Raw genomic sequence first — 19,704 nt, 5'->3', positions numbered from 1 at the left:
CATCTTAGAGGACAATGAAGTTAGTGAATGGATATATCATTTGTCATTTTTGAATGTATTTCCCTAAAATTTGACAACTGAGTAGTAAAATATTTCTCCGTTTGACTTGGGTTGTAGTGCATCATTTTCAGACAAAATGGTCTAATGTCTGTCAGTAGCATACATCACAGAACTAAGAAATTCCCTGTGTGGGGCCCAGCATTTATAGAGCTAGCGTCAGCAGAATACCCTCATCAGATGTGGTTGTGGAGGTGCGGGCGGCTCAGCAGCGAGCATCAGTGGGAAAGGATTGGATAAAAGATGCTAACTCATTGGTGCTTGTATTTCATGGCCACTTGCTTGGCTTTCTAGCAGCTTATATTCATTAGTTTCAGGCAGTCTGTCCCTCATATTTGTGGGCCCTGGGTTTTGAAATCCACACCCTTCTCTTTGCTGTCCTGGCTCCCTCTGCACCATGAAGGGCCCCGCCAGGGAACTGTGTATTACTCTCACCTGCCCAAGTGCTCTAGTTTCTGCACATAATAGAGTTGTTGCAGGAGTCCGGCTTTGGGATGCCTTTGAGGTGTGGTTTAGGGAGTCCAAGGTGAAGGGTACCTGGGACACAGCTGAGAGCTCAGCATCTTCCCTGGGGGCCCTGAGGTTAGTCTGGCACAGCACAGGCCTTGCAGGTTTAACTGGGTCAGCCCAGTCTCATTCTTCTGATCTTTTATGTCACCTCTGGGTCGGGGGATCATTCATACTGTAATGTGGCTCTCTTAGCTTTAATTCTTCCAGCAAGCATTTTGAGTGTCTGCCACATCTGAGATTCTCTACTGGAGATTTTGAGAAATGCAACAATTCACAGGTGCGCTAGTGCCCTTGGTGAGCTCACACGTCTGGTTGGGGAGAAAGGTGTTCATCGTGTACATCTCTTAACGAAGTGGGAGTGACAGATGTTCCGAAGGGTCTCAGATATCTTGTTGTGGAGGAATCAGAGCCCAGAAAAATGGGTAGAGGGAGGTGAGATCAGGGGCCTTGGTAGAGCAGGTGAATTATACATTGTTTGAAGGGTGAATAAAGTGTGGATTTGATATTGTGTGCAGTGGTTGGAAAAGGCCCCTCGCCCTGCCACGTTTGCAGCAGCACTTGTTGGCAGACATAGTGGGAATAGCTGAGAAATGTTCAGATGCAGAAAATGACAAATACTCCACATTTTCACCTGGATCATAAATCTTTAGACTTAGCAACCTTGAATTAGCCTAAAAGTCCAAATTTTTTTTTTATGTACTTCATGTGTACATAGTCCTCCTTTGAGTTTAACTTGGATAGTTTTGCCCTTTTTCAGAATTATTAATAGGGTCTTGGCTCAGGCTTTTCAGCTATAGCATAACACGTGCATTTCTGAAGGGGAAGAGCTTATGGAAAAAAGTAGAGCCAGACCATTCCAAACCCATGCAACTTGGTAACGGAGTAAAAATAAAATCCTAAAGGCATGATGAATTTCGAGTATAGTAAGTGTGGGTTCTGCATTAGAAAAGGGTGATATATCTTTTTGGAAAGGGATAAACAGATCAGAGTAGGAAGGAGCAAGCAGAAAGTCAGAGTGCACAGAGTTAAATGGGGAGAGCGGATATTCTGGCCCGGCACCCTGGGTTTCCCTGTGTCCTAGTAAGTTCTGGGGGAATGATCTTCAGCATCACTGTTGGTGGTCCTCGCACAGTAGTGCAAACATTTTTGTTCTGGTGAAATCCTGTGTTACCCAGTATGATGTCATACTGGCCCAGCTATGTGCCTCGGTTGGCCAGTGGAGGACCCGCTGGACCAATTACAAAGCCAGGAGTTGTAGCAGGCAGGTCCTGCTGGTTTCCTCCATATGTGCATGCTGTCCTGTCAGAGTGTGGGCATGGGGAGCTCACACTCACTGGAGGACATACTTCCTTGTGGGCCTCACTGGTAGGCCTTGCAGACAGTGGGTGACACTTACAAAATCAGGTCTCAGTTTAGTGAGCATTGGCTTAGATGGCTGAAAAGCAAAGAATGTTTGACCTATTTCTTTTCAAAGATTTATAATCTAACCCTGAATATGTGAAATTTCCTCTCTCACATCTCTGTCTTTGTCTCTGTCTCTGTCTTTGTCTTTCTCTCTGCCTCCCACCCTTCCACTCCCCAACACCATAGGAGAGAACTCTTTTAAAAGTTAATGAAGGAGTTTCAGCGGAACCCTATTAGATTTTCCTCCCATTAAATGCCTGCAACAGACTTTTAATGGATGTTTTAACCAGGCATTGTTATCAAAAGGACTATTGCACAAATTAAAACCAGGCCTACAATCTGTGAAGAGAAACTGGATTTACTTTTTGCCTTTAGGTAAAGAAGAGAAAATCAAGAAGGAGGTAAATTCCACATAGGTATTTTTAGAAGTCGGATTCAGGAAAATAGCCAGTGCTTCCTAAAGCTGTGGAAACAAACAGTATGACATATTTTGCAGGTGTCCTTTCTTAAAGTGAAGACTTTTTCAGGAACTTCTAGTTTTTTAAGGGCATGCCAGTATTGATGTGTAATTATTTAATTGATATTTAAAATATGTTTCTACTTCTTAGGACAGTGCATCATGCTTCCCATTTGGAAACATAAACTCTAGCAAAAGGAAAGGTCATACCCAGGGGCTGTCACGCTTGAGCTGACCTGTCTCCCCTAACCACAAAGAATATAAAATGTTTAAAACTTTTGGAGTTATGATTTCTCATTTTGTTCTGATTTATTTTAGTGAATTTTTCCCTTTTCCACTATAAAATTTTATTTATCTGAACTGCAGATTTTATGTTTCAGGTTTGGGAATTCTTGTCTGCTGCAGGCAGGTACTAGAACAGAGGTGTGAGCATTCTTCTATTCCCCACCCACAGCTTCATTACAGAGTAACTGCCACTTAATTTTTATTACAAATTACTCATAATTGTGGCATTTAAAAAGATACCAAGTTCGCTAATGGCTATTCCTTTCATGTATCATAACAGAAAACAAGTTGCTTTGTTTTACCAAAAGCAGTTCTAATTATTCTTAGTGTTCAACCTTGGTCAGCTGTGGTCTCTAACTTTACTAATGCAGTTCCTTGGAACAGTTACAAAGCCATAGAAGTGTCGCCTGCTCCTTCTCTCCCTTGAACGTGTGCTCGCCCTTCCTATGCACGCCAGCTCTCCAGGTGCCCTTATCCAATATGCATGTTTCAAACTTCACTTCTCTGAACTGGACATTTTGAGAGGAAAGTCATACTCAGAGTGTTTGTTACCTGGGCATTTCCTATGAAAAAAATTAGCCTCAGTTCTCTGGAAGGATGTTGGCTAAGAGGAACATCCTGTATTGTTCAGGGCTGTCGCACTACAGTGTTGTGTGATATAGCTGACGAGTGTGTATCTCCTGGCAAAAGTAAGGAAGTCTGTGACCCTCACAGTATGGGAGCGTGATTTTCCATCTTCACCTCAGGAAAGTGGGGGTGACAGTGGGAGCCCCGGCTCTCGGTTCAACCTGTGATGGGGTGTTACTAGTTTCCGTGGTAGGCACACAGACATGAATGGAGGAAGGCAGAGAGAGAGGGAGGAAGGGGAGAGGGGAGGAAGGGATAAACACACACACACACACAGAGTGAGAGGGAGAGGGAGGGGGAGAGAGAGAGAATGTTGTCCAGAATGTACCCTCAGTATAGAGCCCTTCATCTTTGAATTGCCTGCCAACTCAGAGCACATAGTGACACTGAAATTTCTGATAGTGGGCTTAATTTTATTAGCTGTATTAGCCAAGAATACTAAACCATTTAGATCATGCCCAAGTGATGGGGTTTAGAATGGGTGAGGCTTTGGTTTTCTGTGTGTGTAGGGCAAGAAAGCCTATGGCCTTATTTTTCTTTTAGGCACAAAGCTAGTTTAATTGAAGGAATAATTTGATTTGCTGCTGCTACAGCAGAAGAGCTTGAGATGTGGCAAATTTTCTCTCCTTTCACCCAAACTCAAGAATTTAATGCCAGCAGGTGAGCTTCTGAAGGCTGCTATCAAGTATACAGAGACAATAACTGTCTTAAAAGCGGAATTTTGTCAATATTTTTTGCTGTGGGCCAAAGAACATTCACAATAATGGAGTACTAAAGTCCTGCTTGAAAATGTTGTGGAGTGAGAGGGAGTGGAGGATTTATTCTGTGTTGGAGCCTGCAGTATTTTGGTGGTATTCCTATGGCTTCTGCATAATCTTCTTGCTCTAGTAAGTGGAGTCCCCCAAATATACTTTCCTTTTCAGGATTAGCATCTGGTAGACAGTTCTATACAGGGCTTGTGAACTGGGAGCAACTCCCTGGGTTCATGATTTCTTTTCAGTGGGCCTCCTAACCCACAAACTACTATCCACCTTCACCACATGCCTGTGTTTTCTAACAGATAACTCAGTGGCAGAATGGCCAAGAACTGACCACGCTGTCAGGCTTGGCAGGGTTGCTGCCCCACTTTGGGAAGGCCATACAACTGCTACATGAGGTGGGGAGAGGTGTGGGAATGAAGCAGCCTCCGCCAGCCACTGTGGCTGCCTGGAGTTCCCTGTGCCCTTTCACAACCAGTGGAGTTCCTTTGCTCTTGGTTTTAAATATGCCATTTCGTCACACTTTTGCAGAAAGTTGGTTAAATAGCAAATTGCACAACCCACAAAATCTAATTGCCTTGATGACTTAAAACACATGTTAGATTCAGTTGCCCACATTGTCTTGCCCCTTAAGTTATCTTTGAAAAGGATTATTCCCTGAAATTTGGTTTTTGAAAATGTCTTTCTTTTCATTCTTCTTGTGAGGACCAGTACCTGAATTGTGAAGGTTATTGCAGGAGAGCAGTTTACTGATAGCGAGGTGTAACTATTTCTGCAGTTTTGCTAATGTTCTCTGTATTTCATATAATTAGAAAGGGAGAAAGGGAGGAGCAGCCACACATGTGAGAGAGATCTCAGGCTCACACACAGCAGTGAAGCGCAGCTTTCTCCTGCTTTTGAAGTATGAAAATATCTGTGAGTTTATCATTAAATTACTTGTCGCTGTGTTTATTGAAATGTTCATTTAACCTTTTTTTTTTTTTAAACTTCTTGTTTGTTTTACTAGAAAAGGGTAACAGCAAAGATTTTATTTATTCAGGGCCATAGTGCAAAGTGAAAGTAAATCTCAGGCTTCCGATTGCATTTGAAAACCAGAAAAACAAGACACTACTTTCTAAAATATTAAGATAAAGGCAATGGACAGTTAAATTCTTTGAGGGAGTTTGAAATGAAAGAATCCATCTCAGGTTATTTTTTGAGGGTTCAGATGAAAAATACATGCAAGCTTACAAAAATACTGTTTGCCATGCATCCACTGGGCAGCGTGCTTACCGACGGCAGTGTCAGAAGGATGGTTCCATCGTGTTATCAGTGCTTTAATAATTGCATTCTGCTTCAAATATAAAATTCCTGAGTAGGACTTAATAATTATGCTGGTTTTTAATGAAGATTTTCTCCCTTCAGAAATAACATATGATGCAGTTGCATTTGGAACGTGATAGAAGTGTATTAATCCTTAGTTTTGTCTAGAAAGTAATAAATTTTGGCCCACATTCCTTTTGTGCTCCTCTTCATGGGTATATTTCAAGCATTCGTTTGAGATTGCTTAGGTTCTCTTATCACTTTATATAATCCAAGGATTATTTATTATTAGATAGTAATGATGAAGTCAGAAACATGGAGCTGAAAATATAAAGATGTTTTTGTAAATATGGTGGACAATCACTTGGTCTACATTAACAGAGGATTGAAATGAAAGAAAATAGAAAAACTGTAGATTCAAAAAAACTTTTTTTTTTCTCATTTGAAATCCATTTTGTTACATATTATAAGGAACTAACATTTTTGGTTAGATATGACACACATGTTTTCTTGCCTTTTTATGTTTTACACATTCATCATACATCATATGTTTGTCCAGCATGCCTAATTTTGTAAGAGAGCATCTGAATTGTGTTCTATAACATCTATATTCTCGGCTGAGTCTTGGGTGACCAAACTTGTAGCTTCTTTATAAATGGTGAAGAAGTGTCCACAGAACCAAAGCTTTGGAAATCTAGTGCATTAGTGAGCAAGCAGGGTCACAGAGCAGCAGTCGCAGGCAAGCCTCTTGTGTTTTGGAGGATGCCTTCCTGCAGGGAGGGAGGGACCTTGTGCAGTGGAAGTGAGGGCAGGGTGGGTTTGGGCCACGGCCCAATGGCTGTGGCTCTTCCTGGGGTGTGTTTCATGGTTTCTTATGGGAGGCAGGCAGTTTTAGGAGCCCCCACCCTGCTCCTTTGCAGGGTGGGAGTGCAGTGTTTTTCACACAGCCCTAGCTTCACATTCCCGTCTCTCGGGTCTGCAGGTCCTGGCAGTGCTGTCTCTGTACATGGTCCTGCAGCATCCCCTTTGCTTCGTCCTCTACCAGGTCAGAGCCAGAATCATCATCCAGAGGACAAGCTCACAGTGGTAGAGAAGGTTAGGAATCCTGAGTTCTTTGTCCCCCTAAGCATGGACCTTGAGAAGCTAATGAATCCTGTCAGAGTTTCAGCTTCCCAAATTAGATTTTTCTGAGCAGGTTTAAAAGGAAATCCTGCTCTGCCCTAGGCTCTTTCTGCACTCCACCCATCAGTGAGGAATCACACTCTCCCTTTGCATAACCTATCCTATCTGTGCCCCTAATCCCAGCCCAAGACCTGGAAGATCTGTTCTTAGTACAAAGTTTCCAGTCTTTCAGGGAAGTCTTTTCTGTTGTCCTCAGGGTCTTTCTTCTGTGTCCAGCCCCCTCTGTGCCTGAGCCTGCTTTCCTGTGCTAGGTCAGTCCTTCATTCTGAGCAGCTGGAAGTTGGAGCTGACTTCTTGTCCTCACTGCCCTGGGTACTGCCTAGCCCAAGTGAACACTGAGGAAGTGTGAACAGTGAATGAATGAGTTGGACGAACCAGCTAGCCAAGGAATGATTGTACCAGTCAGCCCTGCCAGTCCTTTCGTGCTGAGGTAGGATTGTCTCTTTCCTGGAAGCTGAAGGAATGATCCTTCCGTAAGGAAGCTTTGGTCTCCATGGAAGGCAGGGGGCTTAGCTCATTATCACAGTGTAAGTTCCTTAGATATCTTGGGAATCACAGATGTTTCTTGGCTGAATATAATATCAAATGTGGAGAGTCAGAGTTCACAGCAGTGTTAGGATCGTAGCACTCAGGGATGGGAGAGAGTGAGGCAGTGTTGGAAGGGATTCCTCCAAAATGTCCAAATATATAGAGCACCTTGCCCAGCTTCTGTGCTGAGTGTGGCTGAGGCTGCCCACCCTAATGGGGAAGTAATCCCTAATTTATCTAACTGATTTCTTCCTTGCAAAACTTTTCTTGTTACATGGAAAAATACAGATGTATTTTAAAAACAAAAATTGGGTGATGGTTGAATTCATCAGATTACTTTTTACTATCTAAATGGTTAATTGCATTTTACATTCTGTTTTATATATTTCCACAGTGATTTCTTTAAGTTTCTTTTTTCTCTGATTAAACTTTGGCATTTATTGCAAATCTGTCTTCCAAATCTATTAATGAATCTTTCCAGTTACAGTGTGTGAAACATGTACTCCCAGAGTCATTGGCAACACAGGCATTTAAAATTCTGTCATTTTTGCCAGTTAAAGTAGTATGTCCATGTTATTTTAGCTTTTAGTTCTTGGATTACAGGTGAGGGTAGATATTTTACCATATATTTTATCAGACAAATGTATTTTTTCCTTTTGGAATTAATTTTGCTAATGCTATGTATTCATTTTTTCTATTGATCTGTTCATTTTCTTATTGTTTTGGAAAAGCTATAATAATGATCTAGCTCATCCTTCTAGAATAGAGTTGCAGATGATTCCATTTGGTTTGGTATTAAAACATAGTTTGTGATTATTTTGCCAGTTTCTACTAGTTTTGAGATAACATAGCTGATGCTTGTTTATTTTGGAAAAATATGAACACAGAAAAGCAAATTTAAAAATTAATGAAGAAATTATTTGAAACCCTATCACGCAGAAATAACCAAAATTGATATTTTGGAATATGTGCATAGTGTCCAGTCTTACTGATAGGCAGAGTAGTTTGGAGAAGTCCATAATTGTTGGAAGTTTGGTTCTCTCCCAGATCCATAGTTATAAACAACTGTGTAATTAATATCTTTGTATGTATATCTTGGCAATAGCCTCATTATTTCCCTGTGAAATTCTCAAAAGTAGAATTACCAGGTCAGAGGTTTTGGATGTTTTAAATTATTTTGCTGCATTTACTGCCAACTGCCCTCTTTCCAACCCCACCAGTGGCATGCATTTCTTTGAGCTATGGCATTGTTTGATGTACTGAGTTTTTTTTTTAAATGTAGTTTAATTGGCCCTTTCCTTCATAGTTTCTGCCTTTGAAGTAAAGTGTAATGGCTCATTCTAACCCTCAAGATTATATAGATATTCAGTTTTATTTTCATAGATTTAATTTTTCAGTACTTAAATATTTGTCATATCTGAGATTAATTTTTGTATGTGGTGTGAGGTTGGCTTGTAACTTTATTGTTATTTTTTTCAAAAGTCAGTTTCCCTAATGCTACTTATTGAAAAATCTAATCTTTCTACATTGAACTGTAAATACTACCTTCCTTGTACACTAAATTCTTACCTGAGACTGTCAACTTTCACTTGGATTTAACCAGCAAACTGTTCCTGCCCTGTGTTAAATTACTGTAGCAGTAAAATACTTTTGAGATAACCTGTAGCTTTGACTCCACCCCATGAGCATTATTACTCTTCCTTACTCAAGGAGTATCTTTCTGTTTATCTGTATAAGATGAACTTCAGAATCACGTTGTCAGCTTAAAAAATAACACTTCACGTGGTTTGACTGGAATGGTATTGAATTAATAAATTTGGGATTACTTAGCATATTTATAGTGGTTAATTTTCCCATTCTAAAAATAAAATTGGTATGCTTTCAACTTCATACAAGTCTTATTTTATTTGCTACTGTCAAGTTGTGTGAGTTTGTCCCATAGTTCTCCGTATTTTAGAAACTATAATCTCTTAGGTTATTTATTATCTATTTTGTGTGGTGTTTGCTCTTTTAAGTAGAGTTACTTTTCATTTTGAACTGGCTACTACTGGTGTATTGGGCTGCCATTGCTTTTTGATATCTAATTAGCTTTTTATATTAACAGAGGATACTGATTACCTTGGTATGTGGTACTTTATAATCCAGATTTTAGTGCTTTTATTGTATCCTTCTGTTGTAGCTTTTCTATTTTGAGAAAACGGTCGCTTTTCAACATTGATGGATCAGTAGCAAAGTTTTGGATTTTTGAAAAGCCAGCTGTCAATTGACAGTCACGCTTTAAAGCACCTTTGACTAAATCATTAGTGATGAGAAAAATCGGAAAATACAGCACATAGGAGTAGTATTGCATGATGGAGGTCTGGCAAACAGGATGTTGTTGGACTGGGGTAGAATCAGTAAAGATACTGGGATGATGTGGCCTTAGAGTGGAAAGCTTCTTCCAGTCTGTAAAGGCTGTCTAAAAAAATCTTTTCAGAGTGAATTGGCAGGAAAGGGGCTTAACCATAATGAAATAGTGAAAGGAACTATATTTTAGTATTAAAAAATGCCCACCTGAGAGGGCTTTTAGGCAGTGTGGGAAGGGATTTTAGTTTGGTGAAAAGGTGTGTTAATAATGAAATCTCCCCATTCACTCAGTCGTCAGGCTTAGGGAAGGCCTTTTGCAGTTATCTTCCAATTGTGCTACTTTATAAATACTTACCAGTTTTTCAGCAAGTCAGCATTATCTGGTGGCAGTGAATAAATCTTTAAAAACTTAGAAAATCGGATGGGTTTGTATGTGCAGCATTTATTTTCATGGCACATGCCTAATTCTTGTTGAATAATTGAGACATCCTTTAGTCCCTGGGCCTGAGCCTAGGATGATGTCTGCTACAATATGGATATGTTTGGGGTAGTTTCTTATAGTTGTTTTTCATCTAATATAAAATAATTTTTCTTTCTTCATGCTGCTGTTTGGTTTTTCAAATGAAAATTAAATTTTTGGTTGTTATATTGTATACTGTGATTTAGAAGCTGAAGCTATGTTTTTGCTCAGTTTTTATCAACATGTTTTATGACTGACACCATGTTCTACCCTGTTCTCCCTCTCTGTGAAAAAAAGAAATGCCCACAGCTGTATGGGGCTGTAGGATTATTTCATGTGATACATAAATAAGTCTTTGAGGCATTAATAAAAATACCTTTTTTTGAAACAGTAAAAACTCACAGATGTGGAAACTAACTCATTAAGCATGACTCTTCTAGAATAAAACTAAGGTCTGAAAAGGAAAAAAAGAGATCCAGCTTCAGAAGTCGATGCACCAAATTCATATGTTTACTTACGGACATATCACTACCACTGTTCTCATTCACTATTTTAATTTTGTTTTTCTGCTGCACACAATTCTGGTGGTCATGAATATATCTTCTAGGTTATAGCAAATTAAAAGTTGAAAATTGGAAGCAGGGGAAAGGTACACAGATAACGGTAATAAATGATAGCAGATAACCTAACATAAAGGGAGCAGGAAGTAGAAATAAAACATAGTAAAAGAATAAGCAATATGAAATATACAGCATTGTGGGCCTTTTCATTAGAAATGAAATAAGTTCTTTGCCTCTAGGTGGTCAATCACTGATTGTTCACAGGTTTTATTTCTAGTTCTTAGAAAGATTTTAATTTGTGTTCAACGTGATTTAAACAAAGTGGCAAAAAGCATATATAAATTTTATGTAGATTTTTGAGCATTTAAACATTTTTATAGGATTCTGTTTAAAAAGATCCACCTTCAGTTATCCAGAAAACACAGCCTCCCTAAACAACTTTCTGCTTGAATTCTGATTAGTTGTGGTTTTACTTGTGGATGTACTTCAATAATTAAATGTATAAATTCTTTGTGTATTTTCTGGAAACGCTTTTGCATATAATTTATTGTGGTTAAACATACTTTCTGCATCTGTTTTGGTATGTACAGTTGAATTGGCTGCAAATGATTTGGTTCTGTTCTCCTGACATGTATATTTCCTCTCTCCTTTACCATCTGCAAAGCTTTCGCTAATACTGTGTTTGGAAGAGGATAGTGCTTGCTGGGTTGTTCTAACATGTGCGAATCTGGTTGAATTCACATTTGCTCTTTACCCCTAGCTTTTGTCCTCACACCTCTGTGGAGATGGTGTGCTATTCTCCAGTGGTAGAGCTGAGGAAATGTTGCTACATGTGTGAATTTGACTCAACATGAAACAAATAGACGAAATCCAGGTAACATGCTATTTGCATTTAAATCTACACAGTCACTTTTATATTCAGACTGATCTATTCTGTCCTCCACATAGCTGAGGATACACTGTGAGCCAATTGTCACTTCTTAAAATGTAACTGTTTTAGATTTGATACCTGATATAGTACCTACTAATAGTGCAGGTATTAGGAAAATGCCACTTGTATTTGTAATAGCTGTTTGATTTTCTTGATTATTAAAAAATATATATTTAGACTGAATACAAATGAAAGAATTGAAACCCAGTTTTTAACATTTCTAGTCAATTTTTTTTCATGGACAATAGATGTCTGAATTGTTTGAGTTTTACTAAGCATGTGGAATTATTGGTTGGAGCTGTAGTTACAAAACCAAAAGATAATAGACTGTGTGTGTATTTTACGTTTTATACTCAGGAGAGACTGAACTAATGAAGAAAAATAACATTTGTGATTATGTCCTAGAAAAATGTCTATAGTAAGTATTTATTGCTCACTAAAGAAATTAAATTACTTAATGAAGGTGAATTATTAACTTAATTTATTAGGAATTTAATTTGGGAGCTATTTTCATAGGGATATTGGGCATAGCAAGAATGATAACACTTTAATGCAGACACTCAAATGCCTTTAAATAGGCAACTAAGTATTTCAACAGAAATGGATATTCTACGCTTTAAATAACAACAATATTTCAAAAAAGACCTATTATCAATTTAAGTATATAATCAGTAGGGGAGTATGTTTTCTTTAAGTAGAATTTACATTCAAAAGTAGAGTTGGTTGTCATTGATGGCCATTGTGTCATACTTTATAAATTAGGTTCTACTGCTGAAAGATTTTGAAGCTGCTTGGTAGCAGAGTGGCTGTTCATTGTTAACTTTGGGTTATGAAAGTGCAGAAATCACACTGATCAAAGCATCCCAGGCCTGGTCAGACCAGTCCAGCTGGGTCACCATGACGTCCTACACTGAGTCTGTTTGCCTGGCCTTCAAATAAGATATACTGCATTATCATTGCCCTTACTGGATAGCAGTTCTTTCCCCTTTTCACAATGCAACAAAATGGAGAGAAGAGAGATTTCTCGACATCTCTATAATAAGTAAAGATTATAGTGAAGCCAGAGAACTGGCAAATTAAGATGAATTCACTGGAATTTTCTAGAAATACCTTTATGTAATTATTATTACATATTATTCCTTCATGGATTAGATGGGAGAAATGTGAGCAATGCCTCAGTTTTTCTTTGAGCTTTTTTGTTTGAAATTTTGTTAGAAATTCCCTGATGTCTTTGGGTAATTTCTACGGCAACACAGGTCACATGGAGATAGGAAGATACCATTGTGTACTTTACCTGCTCCATACCCAAGGAGAAGCCATGGTTAGTTAGGTACCTGGAGACATTTTTGCTTGAAATTAAAGCTTTTGTTTTTAGTCTCTAAATTGTGATATATTTCAGGTGCAGTCTTCTCACTTACATGTGAGATGCTTACATGTGAAATGCTGTGATATTTTAAATATCTAGATAACTTGATTTAATTACCTATGTACCAGAAAACAGTAGCAATGTTTATTTATTGTCTCAAAGACATATGTAAAACATACTACTAGATTTGCATTCCTGATGGAAGGGCCTGTGCTGTTTGTTGCTGTTTTAAAGCAGACAGTTAAAAAGCCTTATCAAATTGATCTCCAATTGGGAGATCATTAATGAACTAACCTCCCTCATTGACAGATCACTCAAGGCCCCAAATAGCATGTGATTTCCTTTGTTTGGCAGTAATTCATTTGAAACATTTACCAAAAACCTTGATGTACAGAGAAGATGCTAAACTATTTTAAAGTGGTGCCACTTTAAACTGTGCCAAACCATGCCTCTTCCTGTCATGTGCCAAAGAGAAACACCATGTTCTGACCATGTTTCAGAATCTTGGTCTGTACAAGCAGCAGAAGGAGAGTTTAGCTTAATAATTATTAGAGCAATGGCATGAAGAAACAGAGCTTTCTATCAGAAAGTTTTTTTTAAGGCTTATTGAATACCTTAGGATATTTTGTCAATTACTAATTTAAGAAATTGTTCATTTAAAAAAATCGGTCTTAAGTTGCTTAAGAAGCTTGATGTTAGCAGGAAAAAGGACTGGCACCTGACATCAGCTAATGAAAGTTCTTTGCTTTTAGCTTTGGAGTTTTTCCTGTATGATTTGGTGTTTCCATTTGGACAGCATCATGTCACTGTACCCTGGTGTTGGAGTGACTTTTATATGCTCCCCTTATCCTAATGGACTAAATGACATGCCTAACTTTGTCGGTGTTAGGCCTATTCCTTTGAGATCAGAAGTTCTGCTACTTGCTGGATGGGCACATCACCTGCAGCAGTTCTTGTTCAATCAAATAGTAGATTTGTTGCATAGAGAAAATGATGTGGGACAGCTGATGTACTGAGACCCAAAACATGGGCACTGTTGTCATTAGGGACATCAGCCGTGTGGGCACACACAGGACCCTGGTGAGTAGTGGAGAAGACTTTCAGATCCTCCAAGTGGCGCTCATGAAGGTGGCTGAGGCTGCTTGGGAACAGTCTGCAAAGAGCTGTTCTTCTATCTGGGAAGTGACTCAGTTTAGCATAAGTGTGGCTCAGTGCTTCTGTAGCTTTTTTGTGGTGTGCAAAAGCTAGCACTGTGACTCGTCCTTGGTGCTCCTGTGTGATTGCACAGTGGTTTTGCCAGGATGTATGGGTATATGAGTTAACATCTGCTACTGTTAGCTCACCTGTCTCAACTTAATTGTTTTATAAAACAACATATACTTATTTTAAACAACAGTAAGCAGTTGTGCTGGTTAATCTCGATTTTCAACCTGACTGGCTTGAGGATGCTCGAGAATAGTAAAGCACCCTTCACGGAGGCATCATCTGGGGATTGTGGTTGGTTCCCGGCTGCTTCTTCCCCTGCCCTCTACTTCCCGGGTGCCATGAGTTGAGGAGCTTTCCTCTGCCTCACCCTTCTGTGATGCTGTTCCTACCTTGGAGCGAGCCACAGACCGAAACCCATGAAACTGTATGTCAAATAAACCTCTCCTCCTCTAGGCTGTGGGTGTTGGGTATTTTGTTCCAGCAGTGGGAAAGAGAAGTGTATAAAGAAAAAAACTGACATTTCGAAGCAGAAACAAGTTTAAAAAGTTACTAATCTTTTCCCTCTTTCTTTGTCCCTTCCCTTCTCAGTATGACCAATAAAAGCTGTCTGGTAGGTAGCTGGTAATCCCAGCACTCTAGGAGGCTAAGGAAGGAGGATCACAAATTTGAGCCTATCTCAAAATAAAAAGGGGTAGATGGTTGGGAATGTAGTTCAGTTTGAAGGACTGGGTTCAATATCTAGTAATTTAAACACACACTAGCTACCTGGCTTTTACTTTTCTTGGGGCTCACAAAAATACATACATGAAACATACAGACATGGGTATGTGGGGTTGTCTTTACTGTCTGTACAGTGCAGCCTGTACAGTTTGGTTCTCTCACTAATCTGAAGGTGAGGATGGCAAAGCGTGATCTTCACTCCACACAGGTCCCACCTAGTCCCTTCTAGCTGTAGCTCTCCAAGGCATAACTGTCCCACCCTTGTCTAGCAGGACCTTACTGGTGGCAGCCAGCCTGTTGTAGGTGTGATCACCCTAGACAGTGTTGCCAGGCTCTTAGACATATTTGGATGTGTTTATTTCCAAGGATGTGTTTCCAGTAGGTTATTGTTGGATCAAAGAATATGTGTACCTTTAGTTGCCAAATTACTTTCTGGAAAGGCTCTGCCAACTTCCCCTTCTTGAGCGTGTGAGATATCTCATGCTCTAAATGAACCTTGGGCTAAAGCCGCTCAGTCCTCCTTTTGGTTCTGTTCCTTGTTGGTTGTAATCAGCCCCTTGACTTTATCACTGTCTTCCTAGGAAAAGTCCTACATGTAAATGAGACAATAAAGGCATCAGTGAGACAGGCAGAGCCTCAGGGGTCCTTTGTGTGTCCCAGTCCACTTCTGAGCCTGCTGCTTCTCATGTTCCCTTGGCCTTTGATTGCTAACATAGGAATAGGAATTTATTTCAGCAGCGGGCATTTATTTGTATCTTCATAGTCAAGATAGACTCTGTCCTGCCTTTGCATTTCCCCAGGATTTGGCCTGTAAACCGTAGGTAGTGCTCACAGCAGTTTGTGTCATGATAGATGGACTGGGGTATCCTTTTCACATCTCATCTTTAAGGACTATGAAGACAAAAGCTGGGTCTTCATCTTGTATCTCTTGTACAAGGAGCTTGAGGCCAAGGAGCTGAAGCTCACTCTGACAGTGGTTTGGGGATAAGCAGAAGAGATGATCTCTGAGTCCATATGTGAGAACAAAGTCTCTTCTTCCCATTCCCTCATACCTTGGTCCTGTGCATAAATTTTGTATACCTAGCCAGAGGTGGAGAGATACAGGTAGCTGCCGTGAGCTTCCACTGCTCATCACTGGGGCCTCCTCCACTTGACATTGATTTGAAATAGTACCTGTCATCAGGTGCCCAGGCCCCAGCCTATAGCCATAACATGTGAGGTGCCCAGGGAAACCTTTCCTTCCCAAGTTGAAAGGAACCCACAGGCAGTGTGATGGAAGGAACCTGCACAGCTTTACTTGTGCTATCTTTGAAACACCTGTGAAACCCAAAAGAAGTAGGTGGAAACTCTGAAATGAGATATAAGTTGGAATGCTTTCTCCAGGCTGCCCTTCTTAATCTGGATCAGGAGTTTCTCTTCTCTTTGGGACCTCCCTTTAGAGCCTCCCTCTTGGGAGCCAACTCCCAAGCTTCCTGAGTTACTGCCTGACTTGATGACTGTGTCAATTGGATTGGGCTACTTTAGGAGAAGCTCTGACGCCTCTGGCTTCAAGTGACAGGTTGCTGTATCACTCATATTACATAGGTTTCTCCACATATGCTGTACATTGTCCTCACTCAGGGGCCAGGTGTATGTGCATGCATTACCTGGAACGTCATCAGTTGTAGGGCATGGTGGCTTGCATACACACTGTCTCCTACAGGCTCCCCCTAAAGTTCCATGGTTTTACTTCCACTGGCCACATCCAATGCCCAGGAGACACAGTTACACAGTTCTGCAGTGTATCGAGAAAGGAAGAAATGGAGTGTAACACCCCAATGCCTGGCCTGCTCCATGGCCAAGGGGAAAGAGGGAAGAAGAGTTGAGGGAGAAAAGGGTGGCACATCCTGTAGCTATGTCAGAAATCTCTTTGGAGACTAGCAACCAATTCTGCCACAAGAGAAGGCCCCCAAACACTCTGGTTAATGGCTCCATTATTGTGACATGTTCATGGCCTCCCAGGGTGACTCTTTTGAAGGGCAACAATCATCTCGTTGCAAAAATAAATTCTCTAAGCATGCTGGCAGACTTGTCAGCCCCTATCTAGCTTGACCCATGTGCTTGCTGCCATAAACTAACCACGGACAAGACATAAGATATGCAGTAGTGACAAAGCTTTGGGACTCCAGTGCTGCCATGGAGAAGACAGAAGCCACCTCTCATGGGAAGCTACTCGTGAGACTGACATGAGCCTTCCAATGTTTTTATGCAGGCTGCCAGTCCTGTCTTGCCTTCCTTCAGGGCTTCTGGTTCTTTCCATCCCTTCATAGTTGTGTGGTGTCTTCAGTTCTTAAATGTGATAAGTCATGGTGTACTTCTAAGAGGTTCAGCCATTTGAATGGCTCAGGATCTCAGGCTGAAATGAGACCAGCGCTGGGGATTTTAAACCAAATAGAAGTTTTGACTGGGGAGGCTGCATGTTAATTTCTGTGCTGGAAACTTTACAAGTCAACTTATGACTTGTCCATCATGCACGCTACACTCAGGTGACCTGGTGCATCACAGAAAGAGCCTGGAGGACAGCCAGGGGCTGTACCAAGTACAGGGTGAGGCTGCTGGTCCCTAGTAGATGCAGAAAATATCAGTCAGGCCTTCACAGGTTTCCCAAAAGTTTCTCATTACTGTAGACCTCAAGGAAGGGGCTCCCCTTCTTGTAGGGTTATAACAAACAAAGTTGCATAGCAGACACAATCAAGTGACATCAGAGCACTGTACTGCATGATGCTGAGTAACATGAAAGACAGTTGCATATGTCTTCCTGTATTCTTTTTTTAATCCATTCAACAAACATTTGAGTATGTGCCAAGCATTAAATAGCCCATAGAGAACATAGAGCTGTAACATCTAGGTGTATGATGTAAACACATTGACAGTCTGCCCCTTGGCCAGGACCATCTGGCTTCCTTTAAACTTTAGGAAATAGTATTCCCATCTTTACGATGCATTTGCATTAAGCATCTATTGTGGCCTCAAGATTGGCCCTGGTATGGTGAACAAAAGTGGATACCATCATAATTTTGGGGAGGTGTGACCCTCCTCTTTGTCCGGAATCCACAGCCTCTCCAGGTCCTGGCCTCTTTAAGCATCCTTCCTGTTCCTTTCTGCCTCTCAAAATCCACCCCCACCCCACAGCTTCACAGCTTTCCATAGAGCTGCCCCTTTATCCCCTCTTCCTGGGAGGGTGGGCACTCCTCCTCTGAGACATTTGCTCTTGCCAGTGTGTGCTATAAATGCTGTTGTGTACCATTTTGTCCACGGTGCCCTGGATGCCCAGTGTGCCTTGCACCATGCTGCTAACTTTCTCCAGAGGCTGAAGAACACTTTGAGGTTGGATTAGGTCTCCAAGTTTATCTCCTCCAAAGCTGCCCTTCCCACCAATGAGAAGCAGAGACTCCAGGAAGGCCATGGACCTTACTCAAGGTGTCTCTACAAAATGTGTCCAGTGATGAAGATGAGACTCTTGTGTTCAGGTTGGCCATCCAGAACTCTTGTTACCCCTCTGTTTCCAATGTCACTGTCATTCTGTGTGCGCTTGAGGAAGTATCATCCGATTCAGGGTGCAGGTTCATTAAATATTTGATTAAACATATTTGTTGTAGTCCTATCTTTAAAAAAAATAAAGGCATGAAATCATTTGTCAGGAGTGTAACCTATCAAGACATTGTGTCTTGTGGCTGAATCAAATTAAACTTTTCTCTTTGACTTGTGATGCCTTTTGAGGACTATGGAGAGCTGCGACCGTAGATCTGTGTGCATTTCCATCTGTGTTGCTACCATTTTAACTGTGTTCTGTCCCTTTGTTCTTCCTCGGTCTCTCACAGTGAGACACCCTTTCAAATTTTGTTAAATATGAATATAAATAAGTTATTAGCAATAATCAATACATTCTCTGATGCCGCGTACTATATTTTATAAGCCCCTTTCCTTGCAAGTAAATATCAGCATCCCAAACTCTTAACATAATTAAATTAATTTGAGTACATGTTTATAAGTTAAGGAAATGGCTTGCTTTAGTTATGGTGCCAAGAGACAATACCCATATCCAATGTGTCTGTGTTTCTTATTTCCATGTTGGCAGTTAAACTACAGCAGTTGTGTTTTTGTTAGTCTTGGTATATCAACATTTTCTACAGATACAGTAATTCAGTGTTAAGGAAAAATCAGTGTTTTTCTGAGCTGATTTATGTATGTATGTCAGACCCAGCTATGCAAATTTTTATGGTTTTAAGGAAAACAAAATGACCTTTTACCAAATTTTTGATCCTAGAGGAGTCTGTGTTTTGAATTTAGAGGTGAACAAGCTGTAGAGGAAAAGGGAAGAAGCAATTGTTGATTTATACCATGATGCTAGCAATAGTCAGGGCTCTAAGATGCTTTTCAGCTGTAATTGTATCTTTGCTCAAGGCTACTGTAGTTATACTACGTTAAATTCCATTGTCAGTCAGCCCTATGAGTTGCAAGGAGCAGAGCTGCTGATACTGACCATAGAATAGTCCAAAATCTCCTTTGTTTTCTTTTGTTATGAAGTGAAGCGCTATTTTATAGACTGGAGATGCTGCTTCACACGATCATACAAAGCCACATATTTACAGAATTGCACAATCCTTAGAAAGATGTGCTAAAATTTTGCCTAGCTGGCTATACTGAAGTCCCTGCGTTTTATTATGGTTATTTTCCAAAAAGAAATTGAAAACAAAATATCATCCAATAAATATGTACATGAATAGCAAGTATCTGAAATGGATAGTTTACCCTTAACAGGAATAGTAAAACATACTACTGAAGCCTTCAGCTGGCTTCTATCAAAATAATTATCTTAGCAATTATCTCTGCCGTTCAGTTAACTTTTGCATGCGGATGATGTTTCTGAGCCTTTGTGTTCATCAACCTCATGCTTAGAGTTCTCCCAGGAACTATTATACTGACAGATTTTTTTTTTTTTTTTTTTTTTTTTTTTTTTTTTAAA

The 19,704-nt window shown here is 40.2% G+C and overlaps 1 protein-coding gene across 1 annotated transcript in view; it reads left to right on the top strand.

Annotated features, from left to right (window-relative positions):
• The first annotated feature begins 454 nt into the window (after positions 1 to 454).
• The window catches only part of Tshz1 (teashirt zinc finger homeobox 1), a 42,991-nt gene continuing 23,741 nt past the window's right edge, over positions 455 to 19,704 (top strand). The window contains exons 1-3 of the mRNA XM_033757386.1: positions 455 to 639; positions 1,743 to 1,932; positions 4,911 to 5,013. Coding sequence (XP_033613277.1) covers positions 455 to 639; positions 1,743 to 1,932; positions 4,911 to 5,013 — 478 coding nt within the window. The remainder of the gene's footprint in view (positions 640 to 1,742; positions 1,933 to 4,910; positions 5,014 to 19,704) is intronic.

This window comes from Fukomys damarensis, unplaced genomic scaffold (genome assembly GCF_012274545.1).
Source record: "Fukomys damarensis isolate Sample0158 unplaced genomic scaffold, DMR_v1.0_HiC HiC_scaffold_30, whole genome shotgun sequence".
In the NCBI taxonomy this organism is placed as follows: domain Eukaryota; kingdom Metazoa; phylum Chordata; class Mammalia; order Rodentia; family Bathyergidae; genus Fukomys; species Fukomys damarensis.
This window is presented reverse-complemented; position numbering and strand designations above follow the sequence as displayed.